This window comes from Notothenia rossii, assembly GCF_949606895.1.
Source record: "Notothenia rossii genome assembly, chromosome: 11".
Taxonomy (NCBI): domain Eukaryota; kingdom Metazoa; phylum Chordata; class Actinopteri; order Perciformes; family Nototheniidae; genus Notothenia; species Notothenia rossii.
Window position 1 is genome coordinate 48,706,198 of NC_136910.1, and position 14,336 is coordinate 48,720,533.

A 14,336-nucleotide genomic window follows, 5' to 3' on the forward strand; every position below is an offset into this window, starting at 1 on the left:
TGCTTTTCCCTGGATAAATAACAAAAAGAAATGTGTCGGATATCAAAATCATTGTCCATTATTTATAGCCTTATCATATTATGTGATATTAGGTGTAGACGCCTGTCAGTTGTAGACGTTTCATGGATTCATTTAGTAGGGTTGCATTTCTGCTCTGTTTTACTTTTCTAACCGTTACAGCTCAGAAAAAAATGATTTCCTTTTCTTGGTTATGGAAGTGGAGGTTTGACATTTGCCCACGTACTTGCCTGCAGCGTTTAGCTTAAATGCTTGCTTGTGTAAAACTGGAAAAAGGCACTAAACACATCCAGCCTCAGATTAAACAGGCTGAGGAAAGGTGTCTCTCTTGCTGTATGAGGATGTCATACTTGTTAGTTACTGAGCATTTGGTCATTTTCAGACAGTCATGAGATAACCGTTGCAAATCTGACATTGTCCTGAAAACTAATCCTGTCCAAAAAGGGGATTTAGGTTGTTCAGAGAGGGCTTGTGCAGGTATTACTGACAAGCTGTGCCCATTAGGGACCAAACTGAAGGCTGACGATTAGAGGTTGACAGCTGAAAATGAATCGGCTTCAGACTGGATTTATGAACTATTCTATCCCGTGTGTGTGTGTGTGTGTGTGTGTGTGTGTGTGTGTGTGTGTGTGTGTGTGTGTGTGTGTGTGTGTGTGTGTGTGTGTGTGTGTGTGTGTGTGTGTGTGTGTGTGTGTGTGAGATTGGTACAGCACTACAAAATATTTTTTTGCTGAGGGGTGAGCGAGTGGGTGACTAAGGTCTGCGTCAGTGCTGGGGCAGAGGCTCACACATGAGCGTGCACATACTTACACACACATGCCCTGCTTATCCTCCTCTTCTCTGCTGGGTAGTGTGAGGTACACAAATCAAAGGGCATGTGCACTGGGAACTGCTCAGCAATCACAGTAGTGGGGCATTACAGAGAGATCCAGTGAGTGTTGACATTAGCGCCCTCAAAAGAGCTAATTTACAAAAAACCTGAGCGAGGCAGAGTTTGTTATTCAGCTCATACCTGTTCAGCGCTCGCATGACTCTGCCCTCTCCTCTTCTGTCTTTTTCTCTACTCTTCTTTCTTTTCGTCCTCTCCTCCCATTTCCCTTCTCATCTCCTCTCTATTTCTATCTTCTTCTTTTTTCCTATCCTCTCCTCTCTTTGTCTCTTCTCTTCTCCTGTCATCTCCTTGTTCCTTCCTTTCCTCTCTCCTTCTTTAATCTCTCCTCTCATCTCTTCTTTCGTCACCTCTTAGCATTTCTTATTTTCTCTTCTCCTCTGTTTTCACTATTCACTGCCCTTTCTCTCCTCTCTATCACACTCTTGTTTTGTTTTGCTCTCCCTCCCCTCTTTTCGTCCTCTAGCTCTTCCATCCTCCCTGACTCTCTTTCCCCCTCCCCTTCCCTCTCCTCTCTCATCTTGCTCTCCGCTGCATCGCTCAGTCAGTCGGGGAGACGAGAGTCTCTCCACTCGCACTGCCTGCCCTCCTCAGCTCTGCTTCTTCTTCTTCTTCTTCTTCTTCTTCCTCGATCAGCCGTAGCCCCTCGCCTCTCCCTCTGTTTTCCTTTTCTCAGCTGAACTGTATAGCCTTCCCCCGCCTCCCCGTGGAGGTGTGATGTGTTTTGTAGCCGGTCACGTAGCAGCTTTTTGTACGGTCTGCTGTTTATCCGGCGCTGCTGTAGCGTAGCTTCCGCTGCTCTTGTTGTGGCATGTCTGTTTACATCAGCAGCATGGCTCGCAGGGCAGGGGCGGCCAGGGGCAGCCCGGAGAGCGGCGCTAGCAACAGAGGTGGAGCAGCTGGGGGAGGAGGAGAGACATGTGAAGCAGGACATGCAGAGGAGCAAGTGGGAGAAAAGGGAGGAGGTCCAGGAAGAGCAGTTTATGGAAGAGCTTCAGGAGGAGGAGGAGGAGGACTAGGAGGAGTTGTGTGTCGGGGAGTTTGCATGTCAGTCCAGGAGCTCAGCTACTGTCTGTGTCTGCCCTGTTGTTGTACAGTGTTGCTGCAGCATGGAGCCGACCCCAACATCCGCAACACCGACGGCAAGTCCGCCCTGGACCTGGCTGAACCCTCCGCCAAGGCCGTGCTCACAGGTCAGTGTCCGCCTGGATCCGTCAAACTGTATGCTTTTGGATTGTTGCAGATGTTTGTTAATATTCAGCGTCTCTCCTTCTGTCATTTTCCTTGAGAGATTCTTCAACTTCCATCTAAATGCAGCTTTAAATCCACGTTCATTTAAATTTGGTCCAAGGTTGTGTATTTTCTATTCCCGCCACCCTCTTATTTTACAAGGCTGTGTCACTCGTGTACTCAAAATGAAGTGTTATTCAATCTTCATGTCCAAAGCCGTGCGCACATTAGTCGATACGCTGCGTTTTTCTCCGTTCTGCTCAGTGGCTTTGAAAAGGCCATTCATTAATGTCTTCGTCTGTGTGTTGATCCAGAGCTGTAATCAGGGGTCAGGGGTGTTTGTGGCTCGGCTTTTCTTTTATCTTCCCTTTTCTTCAGGCTGAGGCTGCACTCATTGATCAGCTTCTCGATGAACGGACTTAATTCAATTCAAAGAGGCTTTAATGCCATGGCCGTATCAAATCACAGTATTGCCAAAGCACATATTATAAAAAGTATTAGCTCTGCATTATGTGGTCATTCACTGCTTACTCAGAGTGTTGCACATCAAAGCATCTGCTGCAAATAATGTGTTCAGTTTCTCTTGACTTTTGCACCTTTTTCTGCGTTTTTTCCCCCATTTCTTTTCCTATTATGTCTTTTCTTTCCATTATTTCTTATTGTTTACCTTTCATTCGTACTTTGCTGTCATGCCTCAATGAGTGATAACCAAAGCAATGACACAGCAGGCCTTGACTAATCAACATTGAATCAGCACAATTCTGCAAACATTGACTAAATGAATATGCAATTGAACGCAGTCGACAGTATTTAAATACCCGACACCTCCAACCTCCAACCTCATCTATTACATACTACTGTGGCCTCATGGGAAGCCTTCTTCACCATCGTCGCCATCATTGTCCCAGTTGGTTTTTACATATCATATTTAGTAACTAAAAGCTAATAGGTTGCATTAAAAAACGTACCAATTTGTCGCGTTTCCCTCCGAAAAATGTCTGCAGCTTTGTCCAATAAAACTGCAGAAAAAGGCTTTACACCCTTCCAGGCAAAAAAATAAAAGTCCAAAAACTCATTGGAGAGCTTTAGTGGCCAACACGGGACACTAAAACGCTGCAGTGAAACTCTGCGAGACTAATTACGGCTTCTTTTATTGTTGCAAGCCCTCGAAGGCAGCCGGACTCATTACACCTATTCAGTGTTAGAGGAACCACTGGGACATAGTTACTGCTTTTTAAATGAGGAACTAATTAAAAATATATGTCTTTTTAAATAGATAATGTTTTAGTATATTTGTTTTCATTCTTTCTTAGCTGAAAGACAGACAGAGACACACCTTTTGAAAGATTGTGAAGGCGGATTAAGTTTTTATTTCCCCCGCAAATCAGCCCTTTGCATATTCTCTTTTGGTGACCTTTTTCATGCTATATTGAATGGATTATGTTTTGATTGAATAGCTTCGAACCACTGTTTTTATATTAGATGGAAAGGTTGAAAGATATGGTTGTTTAACCAGATTATTCCTGTTTTCGTCTGCACTAAAGGATGAGTAAAGATCATTTTAGATTTGACTGTGTTCCCGTCTTTATGAGGGCATTAACTGACTCTAAATCAGTTTCCTCACAAGCTCTTCCTCTATTTACACTGGGTGGAATCACCAATACACATCAATTCCTTCAGACACACAACAATAACATGAGTAATTCCCCGCAGTTGCCCAGGGTAAAATCATTGTCCCTGCCACCTAGAGTTGAAATGAGGTTGCTCGGTGCCTGATATATTTTGCGTTAGCCTCATTTCGGCAGCTACCATAATATACGTTTTGCAATGAAACTGTCATGGAGTTGGAATGTATGTGCAGTAAACCTACCATTTAGCAGAGGAGTAATTGAACATCGTCAATGTGTGATAGAAAATGTTTGCCAAACATTGCAGAACTAAAATAAGTGTGTGTGTGTGTGTGTGTGTGTGTGTGTGTGTGTGTGTGTGTGTGTGTGTGTGTGTGTGTGTGTGTGTGTGTGTGTGTGTGTGTGTGTGTGTGTGTGTGTGTGTGTGTGTGTGTGTGTGTGTGTGTGTGTGTGTGTGTGTGTGTGTGTGTGTGTGTGTGTGTGTGTGTGTGTGTGTGTGTGTGTGTGTGTGTGTGTGTGTGCAATGACTAATGGTGGCCAATGGTGTAAACAACTGAAAGACGGACCCCATCTCAAACACAGTCCTGCTGTACACAGTGCAGTTTTGTTGTGTTTGTTAATTGATACCACAGATGGCACAAAATTGATCATTTGAATACAAGGCTGAAAAAAATATGTGAGCAGAATCTGTTAATCAAAAGAGAAACTGAGAATTGTTTCAGCGTCATATCCACTGTTGGGAGTTTTTGGACCAGAGGGTTTTTAAACTTTGAGGGGCAATTCCACAGGGGGACGCTGGAGATTTGAAGTCGGGGTGTAGAGGGAGAGTAATAACTCCCGATCAAATGCGAACACCGGGACATATTGCACATACTTTCCTATTTGATTTGGCCTAAAGCGGCTGAGGAAATCATTATCTCTAATGTCTGAATGTCCATCCATCGATAAATGTCCAAAAATCTGCCTCAAAATTGATTTTTTTTCTTCTTATAACTCCAAAATGCATTAGAATTCTTATTTTGTAAGTAACCTGGTCATAATTATCTGTAGACCCTGGTCAAAACCCCTGTCTTATCTCTGGCAATATTACAGACAGGAGTATCATTTGAACTAAACTAAGCCAATTCTCCTCTTCACTTTTCATTCATGAGCAGGGTCTTTCGCTGCTCAAAAGAGAAGGTCGTACTTCACCAATGACCTACTGGACCTTGATTTAGTTTTGTAATGGAATTACAATTTAATCAGATTTATGATCCCCCATCTACTTACTCTTAGATTCTTAAACTTCTATAATGGGGAAAAAAAGGCACCTGGGATTAGACCATGTTTTAATTTACATAAATTATGTGCTGTAATAGACATTTTTCAAGACAATTTATAGTAGGGAAAGCACAGGTGTAATCAATAACATTAATGATGTCTATGTTAAGCCATGCCCATAATTAAGGCTATTAATAACACCTGTGCTCAGAAGGTCACCAAATGATGAATACAATGCTTTAAACGTTCACAATATGACTGAGGACTCAATTCCTCACTTCTTAACCTCCAATGGAAGCAGATGGGTGTGTTTTTTATTGGGACGGGTAAGTGTTAATTCAACATCTACTTGCATCCAGTGATCTCCCCCCCCCCCCCCCCCCCCCCCCCCCGCAGTGGTTTTTCTGTATTCACGCTGTGGTTTGGATCAAATTTACCTCATCTTGTTAGTAATGTAAATGATGCTTTTAATGGCCGCCGCTAATTACCTTAAACTATAGTCATGTTACATTGTCTTTTCACCCGGAGCAGCCCCAGAGTGATTCCACTGTTGTAATTACTGCAGGCAGTGATGCATTTAACCCTACGCTGTTTAAGACAGATTTATTATTGGCGGCATGGTCAGGTTTTAACAAAGGCGGCGGGAAATGTGAGCAAAGCCTTTAAAAACTCTTTCATGGAAAAAACTAATGTTAAATTGAACACTTTACGTGCATTTGTTGCCCCTGTATGATTTTCTGCTGCGTTTTCTCCTCTGTCCCACATGTTTGGCGCTTATGATTTAGAGGGTCTGCTTCTATAACTCATATCTGCTGCAGGCGGGCACTGCTATCAGCCTCAGTCTTTGGTGATGGAAGTTTATATTGACCCATAAATTAGCTCTACTGCTCTGCCACATCCAACAAAGCGCTCTCAAAAAAAGAGATAAACTCTGTTTCCCGTTAGCTGAAGATGTGAAAAGGAAAGACAGAGATTTTTTTGTTTGCAGCTTCAAACATCCCCCACACTGCATGGTAATTAAGTTTGTTTTCATCCAGTTTATATTCTTGTCGGATAAGCCTTTTGGAAGCACAACCTAAGAACACTGCATTTAGTTTATCACAAGTACGACACACTATTATTCACCACAGCACAGCAGGGGGCAAACTCAAATGAAAAGGTGTAAAATGATACGACTAAAGCCTGGTTGGTGTGCTTTTCAACATTGTTTGCGCTCAGCTTATCAGAATTTTGATATCATTTATTCCCCTTTAGAATAAACTGTTGCAATATAAGTCCCACAATTAACAAGCAATTATGTGTGACAGAAATTGTAATTCTTAGAAAAGAAACCTCAAGGTATAACCTCCTCGTGACTCTATTGTGCTTTAGTTTAAGAGCCTCGAGTTTCAAGTTAATTATATTGTCTCTTATCAGGTAACAAAGGACGGCGTGCACAGATTTGCTTTAAGATTAGCCTATTACTAAATGGTCAGTGACTCCTGGAGCTACATTTGGAAAGCCCGCTGGTACACAGCATTTATCAGATGCTGGAGCAAAGTGGGTGCGCTTAGATCTGATTCAAAGTCCTGCATCAATGTCAGGGAACGCCAAACAAATAAGCATTTAATGAGAGAGCAAAGTCGTTAGCAGTTCAGCCACTGCTCCTTCTGACACACATGTAGTGTTTTGACTGGCCAAGTAATTCACAGTGGACATAAATCAAAACTCGACTACCACTGCCACATGTGACGCATTGCAGTAATCTGTTAACACTGACTCAGGGGTGTTGAACTGGTTATGAACAGCCACGTTCAAAGGCAGAATGAGGGAAAAGCCAGTTGCAGAAAATGAGAGTTGGGATGATTGTTTAAATATTGGGATAATGGGCCCCAGAGTTCAGGGGCAATCGGGATTGTGCAGCTTTTGCGCTCAACTTGCACGAATAAAGCAAAAAGACACAGTGTCACAAATCACCTGCAAAGGGTGAAATGCATCCCAACTAACCTTCCAAGTGAACAATGCCACGGTGCTTCTTTGATAGTTGCTCATATTTTAATTAGATACAAATCTGATGGCCTAAAAAAAATCAAATTCTCAAAGATCTGTAATAAGGACCACACTCTGTTGAAGTGAACTCATTAGTATCTTTAGAAAGTTGTGGGGACTATAGCTCATTTATAAGAGAAGACATACAGTTGCAAGAAAAAGTCTGTGAACCCTTTGGAATTACCTGGATTTCTGCATAAGTTGGTCATAAAATGGAGGAAGCCACTGCTGTCCAGAAAAAACATTGCTGCACGTTTGAAGTTTGCAAAAGAGCACCTGGATGTTCCACAGCACTACTGGCAAAAATATTCTGTGGACACTGACAGATGAAACCAAATTGAGTTGTTTGGAAGGAACACACAACGCTATGAGTGGAGAAAAAAAGGCAGAGCACACCAACATCAAAACCTCATCCCAACTGTGAAGTATGGTGGAGGGAGCGTCATGGTTTGGGGCTGCTTTGCTGCCTCAGGGCCTGGACAGATTGCCAATCATCCACGGAAAAATGAAATTCTCAAGTTTATAAAGACATTTTGCTGGAGAACTTAAGGCCATCTGTCCACCAATTGAAGCTCAACAGAAGATGGGTGATGCAACACGACAACGACCCAGAGCACAGAAGTAAATCAACAACAGAATGGCTTCAACAGAAGAAAATAGGCCTTCTGGAGTGGCCCAGTCAGAGTCCTGACCTCAACCCAATTGAGATGCTGTGTCATGACCTCAAGAGAGCGATTCACACCAGACATCCCAAGAATATTGCTGAACTGAAACAGTTTTGGAAAGAGGAATGGTCCAAAATTCCTCCTGACCGTTGTGCAGGTCTTATATGCAACTATAGGAAACGTTTGGTTGAGGTTATTGCTGCCAAAGGAGGGTCAACCAGTTATTCAATCCAAGGGTTCACATACTTTTTCCACCCTGCACTGTGAATGTTTACATGGTGTGTTCAATAAAAACATAAAAACATATAACTGTTTGTGTGGTTTTAGCTTAAGCAGACTGTATTAGACTTGTATTAACCCCCAGGGGAAATGCAGCTCTTTACTCTGTACATAGAGTTTACGTAGCACACTTAAGTCGTATTACACACATGAACACACAAACAGGACCTATACACCTGCAAGTCCACTCCGATCAGGACTTGAACCGGCGAGCCTACCGTCTTTACAGAGACACTTCTCTCTTGTCTTGCCCTCCCTAGGTTTCTGAAAATACATTGATATTTGCACTTTATGTATGTGCTAAGGCTTTAATATTATTAGAGCATACATCTTTTGTGAATCCTACATTGAGACAGGTCCCAATCCGTGGTGTCATCAGCAGACACAGGAAAAGTTAGGAGGGAAAGAAATTGTAATGGCGTGAAAATCCCCAGAAGAACTAACTTGGGTAACAAAGGATTTTACTTTGCATCCGTCTTTCCTTTCGTTATTGATTGATCCCCCTCGGGCCGGAAAGCAGTGATTAGAACACTTTCGTCAAGTTGTTTCTCTCCTTGACAATTCTTTCCTTTATCCCCTTTCCTCTCTCCATCTTTTCAGTCTTTCCTCATCCATTACGACATTGTTGAATGAGCTTGCAAATACAGCATGTTCTCCATCCACCCCTCATCCTTACATCAGCCTTGGCGTTGATCTGTGCCTTTGACACGTCATCTATACTCTCTGTCCCTTTGCCCCCTGCTGTCTCTCAGTCGCCTGGAGCTCCATACCAATCAGCTCCTCCATCTCCTCCCTGCCACATTTGTCACTCGTTCTCTTTCTGCTCCTCTTCAAATGTCTCACTCTGCCTCACCATCTTTACATTTCACAGACAGTAACACGGTTCCGATGTTATATCAGTCTATGAAGTACAGATATGAGTTCTTGGTGCATCACAGAACATTATGGAGTTTCAGCTTCAGCTAGTAATCAACATCACTGCCAAAATATAGTTAACATATCGTCCAGGCTGAGGCTTTTTTGCGTTAAAAGCTGGTAAAACATCAATTTTGATTTAGTCCTGGTATTAATCGCCCATTTTAGATTTTGTAAGCATTTCCAGCTTAGTTTTTTTTATAATTAAACTAAAAAATATCTTAAAATTAAAACCAGTAGAATAATACACATTCAGTCAATTACTACATCCCCAGGTTAGATGACAGAATGAGTGACAGGTGCGGGGGATAAGCTTTAAGAAAATTACAGGAAGGAGGACTTGACTAAGATTCAAGTATTGTCATATAAGGTTGAAAAGTTCCATATTCCATTGAAGTGTTCCCCAATTTATTATAAGAAATAAACATCACATGATGCGTGAAAGCAGTCATCAGGAATATGCTGTATTTTAAATAACAATACCAAAAGTCTCTGCCTCTGTTTGGCTGTACTAAGGCTCAGCAGTGTTTAATAAAAGTATGTTATAGTAATAATTTTAACCCTAAATGTGATTTTGAAACAATATATTTTCTGCTTGAATAAGCCAATAAAAGGTTACCTGCCAACCCAGAGGATTTTGGGCTACGAATGATCGACCTTTGTGCAAAAAAAGGCTGACTTTCTATGGGACTTGGGAGTGAGACACCGGTATCCACAAGTTATGATATATTGGGTCTCTAAATGTGGCCCTTGAGTTGGTACACGTTGTTTCATTTTGCTGTGCCGATGTGCTGCTTGTTATTAGTGTAGCGGCAAGGGCATTGGAGACCCGTTTAAATGGAGTGCAGGTGTATGGGGTGGCAGGCATGATGTTGAATGTCGATCAGCTGAGAAACAAAACAGCATCAGGTGGTGGAGAGGCTGTGGTAAACTTAAGACCTTTAAAAAGTTGACACCACGTCATCTTCTTCTATTTGAATTGTCAATTCAAGTCAGCTATTTTGTGTTCTGAATTTAAATGGACTGCTAAACCACAGCTACTTCAAACAGCATCATCTGCCACCAAAGATCAGCCAATCAGGTCATCTCATTACTTTGCTCTCGAAACGGAATGTCTCTCTGTAAGCCTGTAGCTTAGGACAGTAAATAAAGAAGGGAAGAACTCATTATTGTCGCATAATCAAAAGGAGAGGGATAGGGCGAAACAATGGAAGGGATAAATAGAGACGGACGAGAGACGAGAACAGAGAGGGAGAAGCAGAGTCCATTAGCAGCTATTAATTACATCTGATTTGTATTCACAGACTAGCTGCTTCTGAGCCTCAGAGAGATCAATTCTCAACTCTGGCCCTCTGTCAACACACACACACAAACTTGCTTATTCCTTAATTAAGACTCTCTAGTTTTAACTCTTAATCACACTTTTGCACAAAAATTCATGTCCTGTTGCTATTTGCGATATCTTAAGCGCCAATCAGACGACCAGGCAGCTAGTTTGGTATACAAACTGTTGTGGACCCTTTGATATGAACGATTATTTCCTTTAAATTGCCCCTCCGCAATTGCCTGACTTGCTAAATGTACTCAATGCAGCTGAAAAACCTGACAAAACCTGTTGCAAATCCATGCAGGTATATTCCGAAGTGAGCATCAGTATGCCCTTCAGGGATCAACGTAAACATTTTTTGCCGAAATTCAATATTTCACCTATACATTTTGTATTGTTTAAATCCAATAACCACATATATTAAAGTTTTTTTAATGATTTTTCTGACAAGCTCTCAAACCTGCGGCGCAATACATGGTACATACATCCTCTAACGGCTCCCAACCAAACTCCTGTATAACGGATGAGAGGCAAAATGTCTCACTCCTTAACTGCAACTTTTTTATGTCTTACCACGTGAGCGGCAACATTTGCTAGCTTGATGTGTCATTTTACTTGCCGTTTGAAACAGGGCATTCCTTTTCGTTGGGTCCAGGAATCTCCAGATGCAGTTCAAATTGATATTGACAAAACGGGTCCTTAGCTTTGTAATAAAATCATCTGATCTGAGGGAATATAATTCAAATCAACCACCTGCAGAGATGGCCTTTGAACTTTTTTCTATTTTCATACTTTTTTTATGTTTGGTGCTCAGTATAGATCAGAAAGTGCCAGGCAATATGTGTGTGACCTTTTACCAGACTGCTGCTGATAGACAGGGACTCACGGTCCAGTATTCCCCTCATGCTCAAATCAGCGTACGATATATAAAAGGTATGATTTGAATCAGTGGACTGAAGTAGATCAATATTTTTCTTAACAATATATATGTGTGGTTCATTACATACACAAAGAAGCAACATTTCTAAGAGGCCACTTTGAGTAAATGATGAATGTTACTTGTAGATATACTAATTTTCACACTAGCTTTTCTTGATGAATCCCATTACTTTCACTCTAGCAATGACCTAGTTGGCCTATGAAAATCGATCCAGTCTTTGTGTCCCATCGTATTAATCCGTGAAGCATGTTCAAGCATGTTAAACCTTATAGTCAAATCCATTTTCTGAATAGAATAAACAAAGCATCATTCCCAGTTAAACAACATGGATAGTCAAAGTTAACCTCACACTTGGATTAGAAATAACGGGAGAAAAAGACTTGAACAGAAATGTTGCTTTGAGATATTACTGTGATATTCCTACAACATTTGCTATTTTTGTTCAGAAATCATATCACCAGGCTTGGTTCAGATATGTAGGATACAGTTTATCTTCCCGTGCATGTCATGATTTCCAAATTATTAAACAAACGCTGAATTAAACAATGCTGAACAATTTATTTTTACGATCAAAACTCCCTACCACTGACATCTTGTCATAGTTAGCTTTTCATCGTCAGGAGTGAGTTACATATGGAAATAACAAGCTGTCATCGAGAAAGAGACCACAGCTTCATGGATATGCTGTTATGGGAGGACAGAAAAAAAAAAAAGGCTTCCAATGGAAATAATAAATGTGCTGATACCTGTCACCATTTTTTTTGGGACATTTATCTTTAACAACCGCCTCCCAAACAGCAAATGACTGGACTATTGACGGCAGTATCTCGGACATATATCAACATCCTACCGAAGTTTAGGACTGCCATAAATTCATACAGAAGTACTCCAAACAATTCGAAACAAACTGCAATTGCTCAGCAAAACCCAAACAGGGACAGCTAAAAGATTCTAAAACTTTTCCCGATCTCACAAACTAAAAACTAAATCAAATCGGTGCAAAACTTCAAAGACAAGTGCTTCACTGAACACCCACTCAGAGTAACATTTATGGATTCAGCTGAGCCAATTTAGCCCCTGGACATCTGGCGGATGGCCACTCAAATTCAGACCCAAGTCACCACTGGCATTTGAAACCAGATAACAGGTTTGAACTGTTAACTGTTACAATCATCATGGCACATACATAGTGATGGATGCTAATGAAAATAGAAAAGTGAGAGTTATGAAGACTTCAAGCCAACATAAAAGGCCAGAACTCCTTAATAATCAATGGAGCAACAGGATCCAAACACAAAGTTCAATCTGGTACTTTGGTTATTGTAGATGCTATCAGAGATATAAGTGATGATACGAAAAAAATGATGGATTCCTAGGTGTTGATCAAACAACTCTACAGATTAGGGCCTGGATTGTCTTTCAATGAGCAATCAGAAGAAGTAAAGCAGGGTTTCACCTAACTGCTTAATGGCGTTGACACACTGGAAGCCCAGTTATTACTGATGGACCGCAGCCAATGGTCGGCGGAGGGATTATGAGGTCCAGCAGCCTTCACTGAGCGCATGGCACTGCATAAACTGTGCTCCGTAAAAACTCTCTGTTCTGGGAGTGTAGGCACATTTTCAGGACAGATGGCCTGCACACAAACCAATCTGGAGTTTAAGTACCGATGGACCATTATTGGACACCCATCCAGTCCTCATAGATTAACAAAAAAAATGGAAGAGCTGTTTTTCTTAATTTTTCTCTTATGTTGGATTTGAATATGAACTGTGCTTTACACTTGCCTTACCATACCTATTGAATCCACATTGTCTGATCATGACCAGAACGTTTTTTCGAATCAATCTTGGCTTTTCTAACCAGCACCGTTGAGATTTGACGTCCCTGCTTCTTCTGGTGCTGCATGACTAGTACAAATAATTGTGGTGTTCTTTGAAAGAAACAATGTGAACGTGTGCCCATTAAAATTCTTGCCATGTTTTGAAGACATGCTGTCAGCAAGCACTTTCACTTAATTGTGGATAAGGAAAAAAAGAAAGCAGTAGCTTTTAAAGAGGCGTCTGTGTTGGGCAGTTTTAACATAGCAGAACATTAGCCAGTGCTCTCTGTCTTAAAAAGGCCAGCCGGAGAGGGAGACAGAGGGGGAAGAGAGAGACTTAGTCAAAGAGGAGAGGCAAGGAAGAAAGTGGATAGATGTTGAAAAAAAGGAACAAACAGGGAGTGAAAGCAAGTGAAGGAGAAAATATGAAGATGCTTACTGGCCTGGGTGACAGACAGAACAGAGAGATGAATTGGTGCGACTTCAAGTGAATGCCAAGGAACGGGAAGAGAGGGAAGCTGTGATGGGTGCATGTTAACAGCCTAATCATGAAGACAGAGAACTGCTGTAGCTGTCTGTGAAGGCTCCGGCCTGCTAATGCAGCGGGGCCAAAGACAATCTGGCACCTGTGTGCACCTTGGAGTGTGTGTGTGTGTGTGTGTGTGTGTGTGTGTGTGTGTGTGTGTGTGTGTGTGTGTGTGTGTGTGTGTGTGTGTGTGTGTGTGTGTGTGTGTGTGTGTGTGTGTGTGTGTGTGTGTGTGTGTGTGTGTGTGTGTGTGTGTGTGTGTGTGTGTGTGTGTGTGTGTGTGTGTGTGTGTGTGTGTGTGTGTGTGTGTGTGTGTGTGTGTGTGTGTGTGTGTGTGTGTCAACGGTGAATTCCTGTGCCGCAAGGCCAAGTGTGTCGCTTTCTTCCTTTCTTGACAGGCTCATTGATTGACAACTGCTGTTGGATTGGTCCCCAGTGATGAACAAGGCAGAGCCCTATTTTCTAAAATAACCTAGCAAGAGACTTAAAACAAAGTGACTGTTTTTGTTTTCTGTATTTTTTTAACAGTGTGTTCACTCACTCCATGTGGGCCATTTTCCTGCAGCAGATATTGCCTAGTTTTCCACACTGCTGCAAAGACATGGATGGAGTTAGCCAGGCCCTCGGCCACTGTGCACGCAAACAAAAAACAAGTCCCTACGTCACTAATCCAGACTAAAGACTTTTCTTTTTGCCGCTGCTTTTAATGGAACTATTCACATCTTAAACTGCACTGTAACTTTTATCCATTTATTTTTTCTTTTAATGTTTATTTTATTTTATTTTCTTTTTAATGACTTTTTAATGCA

General features: G+C 41.7%; 1 protein-coding gene across 3 annotated transcripts in view; it reads left to right on the forward strand.

The window, feature by feature from the left end:
- The window catches only part of LOC307025839 (poly [ADP-ribose] polymerase tankyrase-1), a 90,093-nt gene that overhangs the window by 12,262 nt on the left and 63,495 nt on the right, over positions 1 to 14,336 (forward strand). For all 3 annotated transcript variants that reach the window (XM_079660762.1, XM_079660763.1, XM_079660764.1), the window contains one exon: positions 2,005 to 2,100. In XM_079660762.1, the coding sequence (XP_079516888.1) occupies positions 2,005 to 2,100 (96 nt within the window). The remainder of the gene's footprint in view (positions 1 to 2,004; positions 2,101 to 14,336) is intronic.